The sequence below is a fragment of the Neofelis nebulosa genome, chromosome X, assembly GCF_028018385.1.
Source record: "Neofelis nebulosa isolate mNeoNeb1 chromosome X, mNeoNeb1.pri, whole genome shotgun sequence".
In the NCBI taxonomy this organism is placed as follows: Eukaryota; Metazoa; Chordata; class Mammalia; order Carnivora; family Felidae; genus Neofelis; species Neofelis nebulosa.
Window position 1 is genome coordinate 28,438,266 of NC_080800.1, and position 21,753 is coordinate 28,460,018.

General features: G+C 36.7%; 1 protein-coding gene across 16 annotated transcripts in view; it reads right to left on the minus strand.

Moving 5' to 3' along the window:
* The window catches only part of DMD (dystrophin), a 2,138,536-nt gene that overhangs the window by 1,507,012 nt on the left and 609,771 nt on the right, over positions 1-21,753 (minus strand). For 15 of the 16 annotated variants that reach the window (XM_058713880.1, XM_058713887.1, XM_058713891.1 and 12 more), the window contains exons 8-9: positions 21,563-21,744; positions 19,973-20,104 (exon numbers count right to left, since the gene is read on the minus strand). In XM_058713880.1, the coding sequence (XP_058569863.1) occupies positions 19,973-20,104; positions 21,563-21,744 (314 nt within the window). The remainder of the gene's footprint in view (positions 1-19,972; positions 20,105-21,562; positions 21,745-21,753) is intronic. The other variant, XM_058713888.1, reaches the window with a different exon arrangement.

Here is a 21,753-nt window from a genome sequence, read left to right on the forward strand (position 1 = left end):
AATACATGATACAATAAGAATTGCCTTATTAAATACTTCACCCACTCAATAAATAGTTACTATAATCACAGAATGTGATACAATAGGAATATTAAGATTTTTAAGAGCTTAACACATTCTTTCACATTCATTCTTACCTTCTAGCATCAAGTGTGCAATGAACAATTAGTAAATTAATGGTAATACTACAGTGCTTCTGGCATATTTCTTCCTGAACTATTTGAGGTACCAAATAGTTAAAAAGCCTCTAATCGCCTAGCTTATGTGAAATTTAAATGTTGAAATAGAAGTAGAAGAATCCATGGGCACATCTTACTTCTAATTCCATTAATGATCCAAAATTCCTCTTGAAATGACTTTTTGAGGTATTATAAAGTAAAATTTAATGTTTCAGAAAGAGAACTACATATCTTAGGGAGCAGATAATTGCCACTGGATTTAGCAATTTGACCCACAATATAGAAATTTCTAATTAAAGTCCGCTTTTTATAATGCTAATCTTTCAGCCAAAAATTTCCTAGAGACATGTTATAATGAAGATAAAATGTACTAAGATTTTAAATTAACCAGAGATCCCAGAGAAACCTAATAAACATTTTCATAAATGTTCACTATAAGTAAATTTTATTGTGAAGTAATCCTATTGTTATATATAGCTCTCATCATAGGCATCATTACACCATGAATAACTGAACTAATTGATATAAATATTTAAAATGATAATCTCCCAAATCGGGATTTGATATAGGTATAAGAGGGACATGACCTTCTGTAAACAGATCAGCAGAAGGACAATCCGAAAATATAGACACATAACCATAGTGTCAACTCATCAGTAATCCTTCCAAAGATAGTTTTTTTTCTTAATTAAAAAAAAATATTTATTTATTTTTTCAGAGAGAGAGCGAGAGAGAGAAAGATAAAGACAGAGGGAGAGATCTATCATGAGTGGGAGAGGGGCAGAGAGAGAGGGAGACAGAGAATCCCAAGCAGGCCCCATAGTGGGAGTGCAGAGCCCAACATGGGGCTCGAACTCAAGAACTGTGAGATGATGACCTGAGCAGAAATCAAGAGTCAGAAGCTTAACCAACTGAGCCACTGAGGCCCCCACAAAGACAGTTTCTTTCCCCCAAGTGTTTAATTTATCACATTAAAAAATATATTTTTTTACATATAGAAGCTTAAGGGAGTAAAGTTTTAGTTAAAATAAAACATTTGCCAGTAGATTTGAGAGTAGTTTTGAGAGCCCACAACAGTAGAATTACCACACATTTACCTATGTTGCTCTGCAATTGTGGTAAGTTTACATTCATTAACTTAGCATGACTCTGCTTTTGCAATGATATTATTCCTAGGTAAAGACGACAAAGTAATATGCAAGGCAATGTTCTCATAGAGTTTTGTAGCAGGGTTCGTAATTACACATGGATGTCTGCTAATTATGTATTTCAATAAATATACCCCTATAAAATAAGTTTCCAATCAGAGTTACCGTATATAATTATTTTAATGTTTAATTATTTTTGAGAGAGAGAGACAGAGAAAGAGAGATAGAGAGTACGAGATAAAACGAGCACATAAACAGGGGAAGAGCAGAGCAAGAGGAGACACAGATTCTGAAACTGGCTCCAGGCTCTGAGCTGTCAGCAAAGAGTCTGACGCCGGGTTCAAACCCACAAACTGGGAGATCATGACCTGAGCTGAAGTCAGATGCTCAACCAACTAAGCCACCCAGGTGCCCTGTATCATATATATTTTGATGTTGCCACACTTTGACTATGGTTTCTTTTAGAAGTAGGATTCTTACATTAAGTAATAACGATCAAAATATTAGAATACTTACTGAAAACAAAATAGGTATAAACAATAAAATCAATAGAAAGTAGAAAATGAAATTATTTAATGAATGTAAAAACTACAGGTCGTTCTACAGAAAATGTGAATTTGCTTAAAATATTTATAATCCTAGCGTATAAATCATACTGAACAGATTTTAGGATACCAGGTGCAAGATCCAATATTTCTACTCTGTGACCTTACTTAAATGATTTAGTATCTCTGGACATGAGTTACTTTACTTATAAAAGGAAAAGGATAGAAAATTTTCCATCTACTTAATACTTTTTAAAATTAAATAACACACATCAATTCTTCCCAAGCGAGTTTGAAATTTCACTTGGGTTGGAAAGCAACCCATCTCCATTGTAGAATTTACTCTGTGATACTTATGGGCAAGACACTCTCAAGCTTCTGAGTTAATCAGGAACCTGGATGTTTGAAAATCTGTATAAGACTACTTTAAAATAAGTACAGACACCAGCAAATTGAGTACTCATTACTGAATACCTGTGACGTAGCAGGCTGGCTTCTTTTCCCAACTGATCGCTATCCCTCACAATAATTTCACATACTGTGGCAGAATGTATTTTTTAAGATAGATGCAACAAAATCTTCCATCCCACATACTCTTTTAAAACCGTAACAGTGACATTTCTCCATCATGAATTGAGTTAACTGTCCTCCCCTTGCCTGTGGGTGGACCTGTGACCATGGACCAAATTACACCATGTGACTTCCAAAACACAAAAATTGATACAGCTTCCACGTGGTCTTCTTTGGATCACTTGCTCTTGGAACCCAGCCAACATTTCATGAAAGAGCACAAATGTATGTGGCAAGGCCACATGGAGGTCTTCCACCCAACTGCCCTGAAGTTCCAGCACCACCCACCAGACATAAGAGTGAAGAAGCCTTTGACATGACTCCAGCCCCTGCTACAGTCTTATTTCAATTGCATGAGAAGGCCGAAGAATCGTGACCCATCATGACACAAATGACTGTTATTTTTGTAAGCTCTTAAATTTTGAAGTGGTTTGCTACATGGCAATAAGCAGAGAACAAGATAAACGTGCCTGTATTACGCAGGTGAGTTAGAAGACAAACATTTGTATCACACAGTAAGTAAGAAGATGAATCAGAATTTTAATACATTCTTATGGCATCCTGCTCCAAGATATATTTTATTTGCAAAGAAGTATTAAAATAAGTGTCTGACACTAATGTTCCTTAAGAGGCCAAAAATCAGCTAAACAAGACATACTACTCCAAGTCTATATGAAGAGATCCAGTGTATTAATCATTACAAACAAGACACCTGACCTTTTTAAAGATTGTTACCCAAACAGATTAGCTCGATTCCATCCAATAATTATTTCAACTCTTATAAACACACTAAGTCCCATGAAATATGATAAACATGAAGTAAATGAGGGACTTTCACATATCCTTTTTATGCAGAAATCGACTCCATTTTTGTATCCTTTCCAGCTCTACCTATGGAGCTATCACTGATAATCAAGAGACGGATGGTAAGTCAGTTTTCAGCATGGCTGGTTAAACTATCTATCACCTTTTCCAGAAACTGTGAGTATCCTTGGCAAAGGTAATGGGGATTTCATTCTACATTTTTGGACTCACTTTATTTTTAAGCTTATATCAGGATTTATAAATAAAATACACAATGCAAGAAAGTTCACCTGTGTTAATATAAGCATTTCTTCACACTGAAACACTTACTTAGTGCTTAGTGGGTACGAAGGTAAGTGAAGGCTTTTTTTTTTTTTTTTTACATGTGCTATGTGTTAATTATTTCACCCACCATATAAAATAGCAATTAGCTCCATTTTAGAGATGAGAAAACTGAGTCATAGAGAGAAAGTGATATATCCAGGTCCCACAGAAAGTTATTAAAATAGTAGGGCTGGAGTTTGAACTAGATTAGCTTCTTCTCACCCTCCTGTTTTTAGCTCAAGAGAAGGCTCTAGTAATACTTTTAGCTGCAGAATGCGCCTTTAACCTTAACATTCCCATTATTTTTTTTAAATTTCAGGCCTTGTTTGTTTCCTTCACAGTATTTATAACAATGTAGAGCCACTTTTTAATTTGATTTTTCCAATATTGTGGTCTCTTTTCCCACCTTTAAATTAAACTTCATGAAAGCAGGTAGCACTTCCATCTTATTCATTGAAAAATTCAAGAACTAAAAGAGTTCTACTACATAGTCTGTGCTTAATACATACTGATTAAGTAAATGTGTAGAATCTACACCAGTAATATACGGATGTCTGACTCAAAAATGTGACTCTAAATGTAAGACTATTATATACCTGACATTGAAAATTTCAGAAAGATTTCAGATGGTGTTATTTAGCCAGGTGGTGTCCCCCACCCTTATCCACTTTATAGATTAAAAAATTGAAGGGGAAGAGTGCATTTGTTCCAAGTAATATTATTACCTGTATTCTTTCTCAAGTCCCCCTCCCCCCACCTCCACTTTTAAAATTCTGCTTGGAAATCTCGAGTGCATCGATCTTTAGAGCTTAGCTCAAACTTGACAATTCTGTTTCTAGGTCACTTGTTTAGTGACATCAGAAAGTATAAAGACTTCCATGAAGCAGATCAATGGTGCTTTTAATCTAAGGAGTGCTCCCCACCGACTGGCTTTGCCAATTTTTCTGTACAATCTGCGTTTCAGCTAAGGGACAAGTTGTATCAGGAGGTGCTGATAGCAGGGACAGAGTGAAGCATCTCCTCTTCCTGTATCTCCTCCCTACATAGAAACACTGGGTCTAAAACCACCTTCAAGTGCTTTTTTCTGCTTTAGAAGGGAGCATTGCTATATTCCACTCTGCATGTTCCCAAGATTATTTCTCAGCATCTTTAGAACTACAAAGAACATCCTTTCCTGGGAATCCTTTATCCAGTATATTAAATCATGGAGCTGCCAAACTCTACACAGGTTACAATGCAAAAGTGTGTTTACAAATCAGTTTAGAACCCAGGCTGTATCTTCCCATAGAACTGAATACAATATACTTAGGTCCTCAAATCAGACCACAAAATTTCATTTAACTCCTGATGTACATAAGTAGTAAGACGGATATTGCTGCCAGTTTCTGAGAAGCCACAATGTGCCTGGACCATGGAAGGGTCTTTATATAATTCATCTGACTTAATCCCCCTAACAGCTCTAAGAAGTAGAATTACCGTAACAACATATGAGGAAACTCAGGCCCAGAAAGGGCAAGAAACTGTTTCAAGGCCACACAGCTAGAAAGCAGCACAGGTGGAATGTGAACTTAAGTCTCTCTGGTGCCAGATTTTGGGTTCCCTCCTCTTTGGTCAAGTAGTACTTTCCTTCTCAAAAAGTGGATGCTTCTTTGGGTAAATCTGGTTTCATTTTCAGGTTTCCTAAATGAATGTTTCCCAGGTTTTGGGCTACCAAATGCATGCCTGTTTATCTCAACCACCTTCAGGATAAGAGTGAAATTTCCGCCCTGGGGTACAAATTCCATCAAGCCCTGAGATAGTTGAACATAAAGTGCTGACTGCCTATAAAAATATCCATTTCCTTCTCTGCTTCCTAATAGGATCTGATTAGACACAGGAATCGCCCTGTTCCATTTGGGTATGTGATTCAAGGATGGCTGAGTTTTGACTGGTCTAAGCCAATCATGGTAATATACTCTGTCTCCTTTTATTGGCTTAGACAAGGATGTGATCTAATCCCGTACAACAAAATGTAAGGGAAAATATGCTAGAGAGCTTCTAGGAAATACTTCCTCGTTCTCAAAAGAGGCAACCATTTAGATTATGACAAACGTGCATTAATCAATAGATGGTTTCAACAACTGGGAAGCTTCTGGGGAAAGGATTAAAATTGTTCTCAACTTTGCAATTTGCACTGGTTTTACTAGAATCAAAGTTTAAAAAGCAGAACTAAAAGAAGCCATGGGAGAAGGTTTTTAAAGCATCCTTTCAACAGCAGAGCCCTTTTATAAATATGACCTCTCTGGTGCCAAGAAAAAAAAGCCACAAAATATAAGATTAAAGAATTCCCAACAACATAAAATAATAATGTTTTCAATGGAGAAAAAAAATAAATTCAAAAGGCAAGTAACAAACTGTGAAAATTATCTGCATTTCATGTTATACACACACAAAAAATGGCTAATGTATTTAATATGTAAGTAATTCCTCAAAACTGATCAGAAAATACACTACTGCAAATGATAAAAATTGGGAATCATGAAAATTTTTCTAGAAAGAGAAACCCTACTGGTTCTTATGCACATGTGAAGATGCCCAGTCTCTCTCACAGGAAGGAAAACTATAAATACTTCCAACATTACACATGTGTGCACACACAATGTAGCAAGGGTGGGAAAAGCATTTACTTTTAACTGGCTTTTATCCTTTTTATGTTTAAATCATATTTCTGCATATGCTATACTAAAAACAAGCTGAGTGAATATGACATGAAGAACTTTTGACGAGACTACTTTCTTAAATCATTCAACCCCTAGAACATGCCATTTAGTATAAAGCTAGTCATTTTTACACAAAATCCCTATGCAGATGTGAGAGTGTGTAGAAACCGACATGTATGCACCAAAAACAGAAAGAGAAAGAGGCAATGGGAAGAAGGAGGAAACAAACTGATTGAATAGCATAAATTAAAGGCATGCTATAAAGTAAGACCTAGATGTAAGGGGGAGCATACACAGGAGAAGAGTCATAGATAAAATTGACAAGGTTTGCCAGATCAGAGAAAGTCTTAAAATCCAGGCTAACAGACAGGAAGAAAAAGATGCTAGAAATAATTCACAGGGGCAATCGGAAGAAATTGAGGACTAATTAGGTATAACGGAGTGCAGAGAGGAGGAGTCATACATGGCTAGATAGGTTCAAGCCTGCATAGGAATAAATGTCAAAAGAGACTCCTAGCATCATGGACAAAGATGAAGTCAGCTTCGAAAATACTGAAGTTAAAGTTATGGTAAGACATCCATGGGTGCAAACTACCAGTGAGTAGGTAGATGAAATTGTGGAACTGGACCATGTCAGGGGTAGAGCTTTAGCTCTAAGCATGAATTATGTCTAAATAGATACAAACACGGAAGGCACGAGCAATTTGCATGATGGGTGCTTCCTTTTCCTTTCTTCTAGTTTGTGACTACCTAAATGCCATTTCTAGCTATTTATAGTGTTATCCATGGTATCACCACTTAACCTTATACTTTATATTTACCATTCAAAGGATTTAAAGATAACTCTATTTTTCCAGACTCCAAATTTAACTATTTTGAAGATATGGTTCAAATATGGTTTTCCTATTTTCCCCCTTTGTTACTACAAGAACTAATCTTACTTCTGATAAAATTATTAGTTTTGTGATGTTCACGGATGTTTTCATATGGATGATACTTCTCTATAGTGTTTCTATATACTTTACATTTGGTATCTCTATTTGAAAGGCTCAGGTGCATATTTCATAAATGCATAAATAATTATTTACTTGTCCTATTGCTGGTAGGCATAACCCCAGGAAGGTGATAGCTACTATTCATCAGACAAAGAGAAAAAAAGGAGAGATTTCTTTTTCTTTCCAAATGCTTTTTAGTACTTAGAAATATTAAAAGACTAAGGAAAATGATGATGACAAAGGAACAGCTCCTGTAACTGGTGGGGCTGTTAGTAAAACATCAAAACTATACTAGAAGTCACGACATCTGGTTTGAGGCCCAGTTTTGCCAGCTACTCACTGCTTGACCAAATCCTTTATTCCACTTAAATTTCTCCAACTTTAAAATATGAGTCTAATAAAATCATCCCATAGGTTTACCATACTGGTCAAATGAGATATGCATTCAAAAGTCTTGTAAAAACTACAAACGGTAGTAAAAGATGAGAGGTACCTCATCTTTTGGTATGTGCCTCTTTTGCAAGAATGCTAGCAGTATGATCCCCTTGTGTTCCTGGAGAATTATAAGAGCGTAAGCGAAGTATAAATAACTTTCTGAGGCCTGACCCCCTTACTTTGTGAGCTGTTAGAGAGAGAAGGGGACACTCCATTTGGAGCTCAAAATATTTTCTAAATGAATGTAGACATCTGGGCCCAAAGCCATTGGAAGGAACAAAGATCAATAAGGCCATTGTAGGCAGAAATATAGGTATGTCCTTCTTTTTTTGTTTCTCTGTTTCTTTTTCTTCTACACTGATTCTGGCCTAAGGGTGGTTTCACAATACCTCTGGAAGAAGGAAGGAGCTCATGTGCAGCCAAGAAAGGAGGAAGGGAACAACTTGATACTTGGGGGCACCTGGGAAAAGCCAGGTTATACCACATTTATTGTTAGCTTGCAGGTAATGGATGCCTTCCTCAGATTTGCATCCCATGGTATTAGACAGCAGTGGGCAGAAAACACCCTCCACCAAAAACTTCCATGTCCTAATCCCTGAACCTGTGAATATGTTACGCTACATGGCAATGAAGAATTAAGGTTGCAGATGGAATTGAGTTTGATAAGCAGCCTGTCTTAAAATAAGTAGACTTTCCTAGATTATCCAGGTGGGCCCAATGTCATCTTAAGTTCTTAAAAGCAGAAGAGGAAGAAAGCCAAGTAGGTCAGAGTGATATGATATGATAAAGCCTTGACTTGCCTTTGTTATCTTTGAAGATAAAAGAGGAATGAGTCAAGGAATGTGGGCAGCCTCTAAAAGTTGGAAAAAATAAGGAAATGGAATCTCCCCAACAATCTCCAGATGGAAGGCAGTCATGCTAACACCTTGATTTTAGCCGAGACCCATGTTGAAATTCTAAACTCTAAGATAATATATTTGTGTTGTTTTAAGCCACTAAATGTGTGGGTATTTGTTACATCAGCAAGAGGAAAGCAATATACAGACCCATTGTCAGTTAGCAGGATGGGGTAATCCAAAAGAAAGATGCTTTTGTCCATGTGGACATAAACTTTTCAGTGTAGGGTTAAGTGCCTTAATGCAGGTAGCCCATCACTTTCATTCTATCTTGAATCCGCTCTGATCAGCGATATCCCCACAAAAACACACAATCCACTGGAATTGTTCTTAGCAAAGTGAATATTGGCTAGAATGAGCATGTAACTTATTGACCAAAATGGGAGTTTGCGGATTGAACAGAGATGTTATTAGTAATTCCACTGTGATAACTGCTATATATCAGGAACTTCCCAGGGACCCTACCTCATTGACATTTCACTGGTTAATTTTCAAGCCCACTGTTACTTGAAGTAATCAGCAATACTTAATCCTGTAAAATAACGTCCTGTCCCTGAAGCACTTTCTTCTCCTGGCTGCTGGAATACCACACCCTTCTCCTTTTTCCTTTCCCCCTTTTGGCCATCCTTATTATACCCTTTGCTGGTTCCTTCTTATCCTTAAGTATTGGGATGTCTTATCTACTGTGCTTTTTTTCCTAGGTGATCTCTTCCAGGACAATGGATTTAAATACTATCTATGTTGTTAATGACCTTCAAATTACTTATCCTCAACTCTGACCTAAGAAACCCAGATTTATATATATGCAAGTCTTGGGGCGCCTAGGTGGCTCAGTCTTTTAAGCGCCCAACTTTGGCTCAGGTCACGATCTCACGGTTCGTGGGTTTGAGCCCCACGTCGGTCTCTGATGTGACAGCTCGGAGCTTGGACCCTGCTTTGGATTCTGTGTCTCCCTCTCTCTCTGCTCCTCCCTCCACTCATGCTCTGTCTCTCTGCCTCTCTCTCTCAAAAATAAACATTAAAAAAAATTTATATATATATGCAAGTCTCATGAGCATCTCAAGATTAACTTGTTCAACATAATATATCACATCAACAAAACAAAAAATAATCCTATGATCATCTCAAAAGATGCAGCAACAGTGTGTGAAAAAATTCAATATCCATTCATCATAACCTCAACAAAGGAGGTAGAGAGGGAATATATCTCAACATAACAAAGGCTGTGTATGACAGGCCCACAGTTAACATCATACTCGATGGTGAAAAGGTGAAAGGTCAGGAATAAGACAAGGATGCCCACTCTCCCCACTTTTATTCATCATAGTATTATTCGAAGTCCTAGCCAGAGCAATTAGACAAGTAAAAGAAATAAAATCCAATCAAATAGAAAGTAAAAAAATATATATATGGGGCACCTGAGTGGCTCAGTCGGTTGAGCATCCAACTTCGGCTCAGGTCATGATCTCATGGTTCAAGGGTTGAGCCCTGTGTTGGGCTCTGTGCTAACAGCTCAGAGCCTGAAGCCTGCTTCAGATTCTGTGACTCCCTCTCTCTCTGCCCCTAACCCACTCGCATTGTCTCTGTCCCTCTCAAAAATAAATAAACATTAAAAAAAAAAGAAAGTAAAAAAAAAGTCACTATTTGCAGATGACATGATACTATATATAGAAAACTCGAAAGACTCAACCAAAACAAAACAAAACAAAACAAAACACTGTTGGAATTCAGTAAAGTTGCAGGATATAAAATCAATATCGAGAAATCCACTGTGTTTCTATACATTAATAACTGTAAGACAGAAAAATCAAGAAAACAATCCCACTTACAATCCCATCAAAAAGAATAAAGTACCTAGGAATAAATTTAACCAAGGAGGTGAAAGACCTGTACACTGAAAACTGTAAGGCACTTATGAAACAAACTGAAGAGAATATAACTAAATGGAAATATATTCCATGCTCATGGATTAGAAGAATTAATATTAAAATGTCCATATTACCCAAAGCAATCTACAGATACAATGTAATTCCTACCTAAATTCCAATGGCATTTTTCACGGACTAGAACAATTCTAAAATTTGTATAGTACCACAAAAAACCCTGAGTAGCCAAAGAAATCTTAAGAAAGAATAAAACTATAGGCATGATACTCCCTAATTTCACACTATATTACAAAGCTATAGTAATCAAAACAGTATGGTATTGACAAAAAAAGAGACACATAAATCAATGGAACAGAATACAGAACCCAGAAATAAACCATGTATACATGGACAATTAATTTATGCCAAAAGAGTTAAGAATATACAATGGGGAAAAGACAATCTTTTCAATAAATGATGCTGAGAAAACTGAATAGCCACATGCAAAAGAAAGAAACTGGACCACCATGTTGCACCATACACAAAAGTTAACTCAAAATGGATTAAAGACTTGAAAGTAAGACCTGAAACCATGAAACGGCTAAAAGAAAACAGAGCCAGTAAGCTCCTTGAGCTTGAGGAAGATTTTCTGAAAATGACTCTGAAAGCAAAGGCAAACAAAACAAAAATAAACAAGCGGGACTACGTCAAACTGAAAAGCTCCTACACAGCAAAGGAAACCAAATGAATGGGAGAAAATATTTGCCCATCATGTAGCCAATAAGGGGGTAATATCCAAAATATATAAAGAACTCCTACGACTCAATAGTGAAAAAAATAAATAAATAAATAAATAATTGGATTAAAAAATGGGCCGAAGATCTGAATACATATCCTGCCAAAGAACACATACAGATGGCCAACAAGCACATGGAAAGATGCTCAACATCACTAATCATCAAGGAAATATAAATCAAAATGATGAGCTATCAGTTCACACCTGTTAGAATGGCTATTATCAAGAACACAAAAAATTACAAGTGTTGGTGAGGATGTGGGAAGAAGAAACCCTCGTGCATTGTTGGTGGTAAGGTTTTTTTTTTTTTTTTTAACTTTATTTATTTATTTTAGAGACACAGAGACCGTGCAAGTTGGGGAGGGGCAGGGAGAGGGGAGACAGAGAATCCCAAGGAAGTTCCACACTGTCAGCACAGAGCCCAATGTGGGGCTTGATCTCACAAATCGTGAAATCATGACTTGAGCTGAAACCAAGACTCAGAGGCTTAACCCACTGAGCCACCCAGACAGGCGCCCTGGTGGGAACGTTAATTAGTTGCAGCCACTACAGAAAACAATACAGAGGTTGCTCTAAATACTAAAAATAGAACTACTATGTGATCAAGCAATCCTACTTCCGAGTATTCAGAAATATGGATCGACCTAGCAGGTATTATGCTAAGTGAAATAAGTCAAACAAGACAAATACTGTATGATCCCACTTATATGTGGAATCTTAAAAAAGAATAACACCAATTCACAGAAAACACGTTGGTGGTTGCCAAAGGCAGGGGTGGGGAGGTGAGCAAAATGGGTGAAGGGAGTCAAAAGGTACCAACATCCAGTTACAGAATAAGTAAGTCATGGGGATATAATGTACAGCATGGAGATTATAGTTAATAATACTGTACTGCCTATTTGAAAGTTGTTAAGGGAATAAATCTTAAAAGTTCTCATCAAAGGAAAAATTCTGTTATTATGTATGGTGACAGATATTAACTAGACTTAGGAGCATTTTGCAATATATATAAATATCAAATCATTATGTTGTACATATAAAACTAATATAATGTTTTATGTCAATTATGCCTCAAATTTTAAAAATTAAAAAATAACGATTAACATGTTCAAAAGCAAGCTCCTAACCTGACTTCCAAAACTGCTCCTCCTATAGATTATCCCGTCTTGTTTAGTGGCAACTCCATTCTTCCCATTGCCTAAGACTACACTTTGCAGTAATTCTTGGTTCTTTGAATTCTTTCATAACTCACACCCACTGTGTCATGTAGAGCAACATCTTGATGCAGTGGTGGCCTCCAATTCTGCTACCAGGTATGCCATCCCAGAGATTATGAAACCGAAAGGCTCAGTGACCAAATTGTTATGTTTAAATCCTATCATTTACTAAATAATTTTAAACCATATAGCAAGAAGCAAGATGAAAGAAATGGGAGGCAGGGAATGCAGATAGGGTAAGACCAAACAGTGGGAAGGACCACACTATTTAAATCTTGGGTTGTACAATGTTCATATGTTTTGCTCTATCAATTTTTCCTGATGATGGTGCAGTGGACAGAACCAAAGTTGAGATTTGATGGGGGGGGGGGTACAATAGACAGAAGGTGTCTAAGGCCACCACATATACTTGTTCTACTAGAGAGATACAGGGACACGTATACCTGACCATAGCTGTAGCTCATCAATTAGTTTGCTAAAGAGCCATGGGAATTATTTGCATTTTTATGTTGAACACTGGGAGATCGTAATGAGACCATAGAGACTATCATCAGCGGGTAGCCAATTTAGGAACGATGTAGCTAACAACACAGAGATGATATGATCAGACCTTATGATTTGGTCTTTTCATCTCTTTCTATCCACAAGTAACACTTTTGTGTATTCCATTATTTATTCCCTCTATTTTTTACCACGTGTACTAGGTTATGTGGCTATCTATAATTAATATACATTTTGATCTATGCCTATGTCTCACAAGCTATTAGCTTCCTTATCAGCTAATTTTTTTAATTTATTATTATTTTTAGCTTTTTAATTTTAATGTTTATTCATTTTTGAGAGAGAGAGGAAGGGAGGGAGGGGCAGAGAGGGAGACACAAAATCTGAAATGGGCTCCAGGCTCTGAGCTGTCAGCACAAAGCCCAAAGTGGGGTTCGAACTCACAAACTGCTAGATCATGACCTGAGCCAAAATCGGACACTTAACCTACTGAGCCACCCAGAAGCACCTGTTTTTTTAATTTTTTTATGTTTTTATTTTAATACCAGCTAATTAAAATCAAGTGCTATATTAGTTTTAGCTGTACAATATACTGATTCAACAACCCCATACCTCACCTGGAGCTCAACTAATCAGCTAAATTTAACACAAGGGTTTCATAAATTATTAGTTTACTTACAATTAATGCTTAACACCTCTTAGAAGTTCTGATTTCTTTATAACACAATATTCTCTAAGAATGAAGCAACAGGCAATCTACACTGTATTAGCAAATCCTTAGGTTGTCCAAAACATTATCTAGAATTCAACTACTATGCATCATACTCATTGATAGAACCATTATATAAAAAAAAAACAACAGTATGGAGGTTCCTGAAAAATTAAAAAAAAAATATAACTACCGTATGACCCAGCAATCCCACTTTTGGATATATATATCTGAAGAAAATGAAAAAAGTATCTCAAAGAGATATCAGCACTCCTATGTTCATTGTATCAATATTCACAATAGCCAAGATATGGACACCATCTAAATGTCTATACATGGATGGATGGAGAAAGAAAATGTGGTGTATATATACCGAATGGAATATAATTCAGCCTTAAAAAGGAGTAAGATTCTGCCATCTGTGACAACATGGATGAACCTGAAGGATATCATATTAAGTGAAATAAGCCAGATACAGAAGTACAAATATTGCATGATCTCATTATAGGTAAAATCTAAAAGAATAAAAACAAAGACAAAATGTTAAACTCATAGAAACAGAATGGTAGCATCACTAGGGGCTAAGGGGAAGATATCAAAGGGACTTATTGTTTAATGGATACTGACTTTCCATTTTTCCAGATGAAAAGAGTTCTGGAAATACACGGTGATGGCAATGGCTATACAATTTTATGAATGTACTTAATACCACTTCACACTTACAAACAGTCGAGTAAAAACAAACAAACAAACAAAAATGGTCAAGATACCAAATTTTATGTTAAAAAATTTTAATGGGGTGAAAAAAGAAATTACTGCAGATCCAACCTCCTTTCAAATGTTGTGTGGAATATTGCAACTACATTCTAACTAGTCCCCTTACTTCCATCCTTGCTTCCTTTAGTCTATTTGCCACACAGCAGCCATGTTGAAATAATGTTCCTCCAATAGCTTTCCACCTCACTGGTAATAAAAAACCAAAGTCCTCACTACTTACTGGGCCTTGTGTGATCTGGTGTACTACTACAGCTCAGATACCATCTCCCAGCACCGGGCCCCTCACCCATACCTCTCCTTGAGTAGTCCAAGTATCTCCACAACTCAGGGCTTTTACACCATCTGTATCTCCTCCTCATGGGTTTGTCTTCTCCCGGAGACCCACACCGCTTTCCAGTATTTATACAAAATTTATTTTCTCTGACTACCCCAATTGCCACATACTGCATATTCTACTCCCCCTTTTTTTCTTTTTAGCACTATTGTAATTACTACTAAATTTTACTTTACTTAATACATATTACTTGCATATTATTTGAAATACTATTTTACTTATTCATAATGCTTACCTTTTTCCTATTTTGACTCTCCCATAAGGCTATGCTATTCCATTAGGGCAGGAATTATTTTGTAAGTTTGTTTACTGATCAATTACTCGATCTTATAATAATACCTGGCACATATGAAAAAAGCCCAAATGTCCATCGATTGATGAATGGATAAAGAAGATGTGGTATGTATATATACAATGGAATATTACTTAACAATCAAAAAGAACGAATCGTGCCATTTGCAACAACATGCATGGAATGAGAGTGTATTATGATAAGCACAATAAGTCAGTCAGATAGAGACAAATAGTGTATAATTTCACTCATGTGGAATTTAAAAAACAAAACAGATGAACACAGGGGAAGGGAAGGAAAAATAAGATAAAAACAGAGAGGGAGACAAACCATAAGAGACTCTTAAATACAGAGAGCAAACTGAGGGTTGCTGGAGAGGTGGGGAGGGAATGGGCTAAACAGGTGATGGACACTGAGGAGGGCACTTGTTGGGATGAGCACTGGGTGTTGTCTATAAGTCATGAATCACTGGGTTCTACTCCTGAAACCAATACTACACTGTAGGTTAACTAACGTTGATTTAAATGAATAAAATTTTTAAAAAGTGTTAAATGATTACATAAATGAATACTCCATGTGTAAGTAATCCTGCATTCATACATATATAGTAAAGAACTATTCATATTCATACATATAATAGTAAAGAACATTCAGTATTAGTATGAAGAACATTAGCTTCTAGTTAGATAAATCTGAACACGAATCTAGGCTCTGCCACTTAGTGGTTAGGTCATGAAATCTGGATTAAAGTACCCAATTGAAAGGAGACAAAAGTCACTCTAGGCTGAGAGATCCCAGAACGCTAAGATGGGAAACTTCTTGGCACTGATGGAGGACAGCAAGTGATTTAATTTGGTTGGAATAAAGAAAACATGAAATAGGCTACTGTGAAATAAGCATGAAAGTATAAATAGATAATAGATCATGGAGTTCCTAGATGAAATTTAAGAGAATAGACTTGTTATAAAGGCAAAAGGAAGTGAAAAAAATTTTGTGAGTGATATTACTAAAGCTGTTAATATGGAAATTTAATCTGATTTAGCAGGGACTAAGAAAAAGATAGTGATACTGACTGCAAAGGTATTTCTGTAATCTACAAGACATGTATTGAGGGCCTGAACCAGAGGACATAACATCAGGGACATAACTTGATGGAGCTATGTTGTAAAGAATGAATTGACTTTGCATGTCTCTTTAATGAATATCAGATCAATATAGAGACCAAAGAGTATGTCACACATTTAAGTCTCAATCACTGCTAACATTCTCACTTAAATAACAAAAAAGGGCAAGAAACAGGTTTGTGAGCAATGAAACCAAATTCACTTCAGAACATGCTAGGTTTAAGAAATCAGTGCACATCGAAGTATAAATATATCCCCAAGAGTTGAAAATGAGTTGGAGATGTGGTGGTAACTCAGAAGATATTGGAAGTGGGTGAAAACACAGATAACAGTGATCATCTGCATACAGCTTGAAGCCAGGAAATTACATCATACTGATAAGAGAGAGGGTGTAATAAGTGGATCAAGAGATCTTATACAACGGGAGTTACAAGGGGAGAAACAGCCAGATAATGAAAGAGATAGAGAAGAGAGATAGAGAAGAACCTGATGAGTCTAGAGGCTGTGAGAAGTTATTTCAATTATGGTGAAAAGCCTGAAAGCTGAAAAGATGACATTTGATTTGCTGATGAAGTGTAATTGCTGAATAAATAAATGAATAAACCATAGACTATTCTACAGAAGGTAATAAATGAAAGAAAGAGTCACATAACAATATATGAAATACGAGCAAGATAAAGTGGAGTGATGTGTTTGGGAAGAGGTATTATGCAGACGGGTCTAAGTGTCCAGAGGAGGTTTAAACAGGGTTAGGTGCCAAGAGAGAAAGAAACTGAAGGTGAAAAAGATACTGGGTATTTCTTTTTGTTTTTTTCATTTTTTTAATGTTTATTTATCTTTGACAGAGAGGTAGAGACAGAGCATGAGTGGGGGAGGGGCAGAGACAGGGAGACACAGAATCTGAAACAGGCTCCAGGCTCCGAGCTGTCAGCACAGAGCCCGACGTGGAGCTTGAACTCATGTGCAGCGAAATCATGACCTGAGCCCAGGTCAGACGTTCAACCGACTGAGCCACTCAGGCGCCCCAAGATATTGAGTATTTCTGATATAAAATTAGGAGTAGAATGAGAGACATGATCAAACTCATAAATATAGGAATTAAGTATAACCATTAAAAAAAATGTCCCCCATCCAAGGATGGATGGCAGGAAAGTGTTACAATAAAGGAAACCTGGGGTAAAATAAAGGAAACCAGTTAGTATTTCTTCTTGGCAAATTATGAGAAAAATGCATTTACAGGTAGGAATCCTAAGGTAGGTCAGACTGCCTGACCCCAACAGGTTTGCAAACTACAAAGGTTATAAATTACATTTTTCAAGTTTAGGACAGATGGACATAATTGATGTTTCTAATATATCAGGAGCTTTTAAGATAATTCATAAATTTTATGTTTTCCATCGGGGACAGTCACCCACATAGCTTGCTCTCCTATTACGGAAAACTTCACCCCCTTCTCCCTAATCCAACTCCCTAATGGAGTCCAGTCTAGTCTGTCTTGAGTGCATTTGAAGTAAATCAGACACAACTTGTAGGGGACTGTATGGGCTCAGCCCCTCTGAGAACCACTTCAGAAAATTTTTTTCTTAGTACATAGTTAAGATATAAACTTATCAAACCTAACTACATGTAACATCATCTTCTGATGTGCTTCCTATAGAAGCAGGCAAAACGTATCATTCCTCACCAACTGTGAATCATGCTTCTTTTCTAAAGGATACCATTAAGTTTATTTCAATGGCCTAGGCTAAATAAAACAGGTAAGTGAATTTGTTGCATATTTTTATTTTATGACACATTATGTATTGTGTAAAATTTATACAAAGGTAGAATGAACAAACAGAGTCTAGCAAAATTAGGTCCACTTATAATTACTTCATTAAGGAGTCATACCTGAGCAGGGCCTTAATGAGCTGGTAATGAGGTAAAAATGTGCTGCCAGAAGAGGCACTGGAGAAAACCTTCTGGAAAAGGCAGCTCAATAAAGTGATAATGAAGAGGAAAAAGGACTTATCTCTTTGTCTTGGCTCATGCTCCTTTATTTTAGGAGCCACTGCTTTTCTTTACTTCTTGGAGGTTTCAATGGGAAGGTGGTGAAGAAAAGAGTCTAGAGAGTCAGGCAGTGAGGAGGGTAGGAGAGAGGAGGAGGAAGAAGAGAAAGAAAAGGGCAGATACACTGAAACTTAAAATGGGGTCAAAATAGCATCTCCTATCTCTAAGAAATGTTATAAGGATTTGATTAGTTCACATAATATGCATACTTGGCATATGGCAACACTCAGTAATGTCTGGCAGAACTATTTTTATTTACTAATAATGAGAAAACTGATTAAGTTTCTTATTCAAGATTATACAACTAACCTTTGTAGAAACATGGATGGGAATTTAACTCGAAATGAGTCTGAGTCACACAAATGTTCTCACCCAGTCTCCTTTGTTCAGCTTTGCCAGAAACCTAGCCAAGGATAGAGGGCATAACTGCGCCCTGAAATATGCTTCCCTGGTTAAGAATTTTAGCCTTACTCATAAATTAACTGTGCAAAATAATCACTAATAATCACTAATTAAATACAACCACTATTTTAAAAAATCGATGAGCCTCTAAAAATGTATTTTTCACCACACAGGATCAGCTCTATGATTTCTTAATTCCCATTCATAAACTACATTAATTCCTCTTCTTAATTCCCATTCAAAACTACATTTTTTTTTAATGTTTATTTTTTGAGACAGAGAGAGAGCGTGCGCAAGCATGCAAGCAGGGGTAGGGGCAGAGAGAGAGAGGGAGACACAGAATCTGAAGCAGGCTCCAGGCTCTGAGCTGTCCGCACAGAGTCTGATGCGGGGCTTAAACTCACAGATCTCGAGATCACAACCTGAGCTGAAGTTGGTCACTCAGCCGACTGAGCCACCCAGGCACCCCAAACTACATTTTTGATAAAAGTCACTTTCTTAAGAACTTTTCAAATTGTCTATTAAACAAAATAGTTTTCTTCTAAAGAGAAATTCTAGGAAATCACACAAGTCTAACATCTTTCATTTCCATGCTCTAACATATACCATGCTCTAATTTCTTGTATTTTTAGGTTTCCTACAACACTACAACATGGAAGCCTCCAATGAGCAGACTCTTTATGTGGAAAGTATTAAATGGTGCATAGAATCTGACCTGCTTTGGGTGTGACTGACCTTCTTGTATAAATAGTACAGAGCATGTTATATACATGTTTAAATCAGCAAAATTAAAATGTATCATATGAAGAAGCTTATAGTTATATTTTTCTGAAAAGGAAAATAAACACATTTTTCCAGAATGAAAATCTAATAAGAACAGCTATACAGAATATCTATTTCCTTTCGGTATCATATATCTAGAAACATTTCCCCAAATAGTGTGACGAGTAAATTTCTTCCATTTTTCTACTCTTTTAAAAATTACATATATAAGCCTTCAATGATGTTTGCATTTTTGGGTAACCATTGGGAACTTTTATAAAAAGAGAATCTCACGGGTAACTATATAATGAAAGCACACACCACTATTCTAAGAATGCCCATGCATGAAGAATCAACACATGTTACACCTAGAGAAGTCTCAATAACAAAAGAGCATCACGTGACAACATCTAATACAACTGGGAACAATGAAACAGCTCCTGATGAAGGAGAAAAAAGGCACTGCAAAATTCAAACAAAAGCCATGTTAGCTTATCTTGGATGAGGAAATTCTTTGGTTTGTAGAACGGAGAGTAAATGTTGACAGACCTGTGAAGGAAGTGGGCTCCTTGTGGGGTCAGAGGTGGTGACATAAGCAGCCTGTGTGTAGGCATAGCTCTTGAACCGAGGCTTAGGAGAGGAAGGAGTTCGTTCATAGCCCTGTGCTAGACTGACTGTGATCTGCAGAGTAGGGTTAGGGGGAAGGGGACAGAGGGGAGGAGGAGACATCATAAGTAACCCTGGAAGGAATGCTTTTCAACACACTAGAAAAACAAACATTAAATGGAAACAGTGAGGTGAACTGTCTAATTTGAAATGCACATAGTTGGATTAGAAACTGGTATACTCCAAGAATTCTGGTGCTCAACGTCATGGTAATCAGGGAAGGTATGAGAGTGGGAGTCAACTCTAAGGATTCCATGCTGACACAACTCCAGCACTAATATGGGATGGTGCTCTTCAATCTGGCAAAAACAGGCACCCAAAAGCAATATTCTCTGAACTCCAAGTAAACAAAACCAGAATCCATCAGGTCAATATCCTGGAAAGAAATGGAGCTGTCATAACCTAAATATAGAACTATCTTGGTAGAGTGAAACAACTAGGCCTAAGATTAGCTTTCCACGCCTTCAGCAGAAATTTTGATAAAAGGCTTTTTTAAAAAGGTTTCTTTTTAAAAGGTTTTCTCATCATTGCATGTGTCAAAGAAAGTAAAAGAAAACACCGCAAACAGCCAATACTGGGAGTAAGAACAAGCCATGTAACAAAAGAATCCTACTAGATTCTGTACAATAATAAAAATCTTTATAAGTATTCTCCATTTAACTTTTTTTTAAATATTTTAAACTACTTTTATCAAAAACGTTACCTTAAGTAATGAAAATTTGTTAATGTATCAGCAGGTGGCCACTAAAAATAAGAAAGTATTATTAAACAGAGTGCTTGCCATTGCTCTTGCTCTAGTTCTTTGTTCTCATATAGAAAAGTTTCATACATATATGACTTTGTCTTTTATTTTATTTCGTTTTACACAATACATTGTTTTCTATATTCTTATATATGCAATATATTGTTTTCCATATTCTTATAATATAGTGCCTATCAACAGCAGAGTATTTTTTTACTTAAAAACATTTTTTTAATGTTTATTTATTATTGAGAGACAGACAGAGCATGAGCATGGGAGGGGCAGAGAGAGGGGGAGACACCAGAATCTGAAGCAGGCTCCAGGCTCTGAGCTGTCAGCACAGAGCCCGATGCGGGGCTCACACTCACACACTGCAAGATCATGACCTGAGCCAAAGTCAGATGCTTAACCGACTGAGCCACCCAGGCACCCTGGCAGCCTGGCAGAGTATTTTAATAATGTGCTTTGAAAATAATATTATAATCCATTCTATCAGTTAAAATTTAGGAGGTTTACAGAGTTTATCCATCTACTCATAGATGCCTATAGATACCTATATGTAGATGGATAAAGAAATAGACACAGACACACACACACACACACGCATTGTGCTATGTAGACACGTTTGTGTGTATATCCATAGATACAATAGATATGTACATGTATGATGGCTAAAAATGCATATACAATAGAAAGTATCACTGATATCAGTTACTCTTTTGATACTTTACCTGTTGAGAATAGTGCATTTGATGATGTAATTGAAAGTGTTCCTCTCTAGTAACTTTTGATGGCCTTGGCAACATTTCCACTTCCTGGATGGCTTCAATGCTCACTTGTTGAGGCAAAACTTGGAAGAGTGATGTGACATACATTAAGATGGACTTCTTATCTGGATAAGTGGTAGCAACATCTGTAAGCA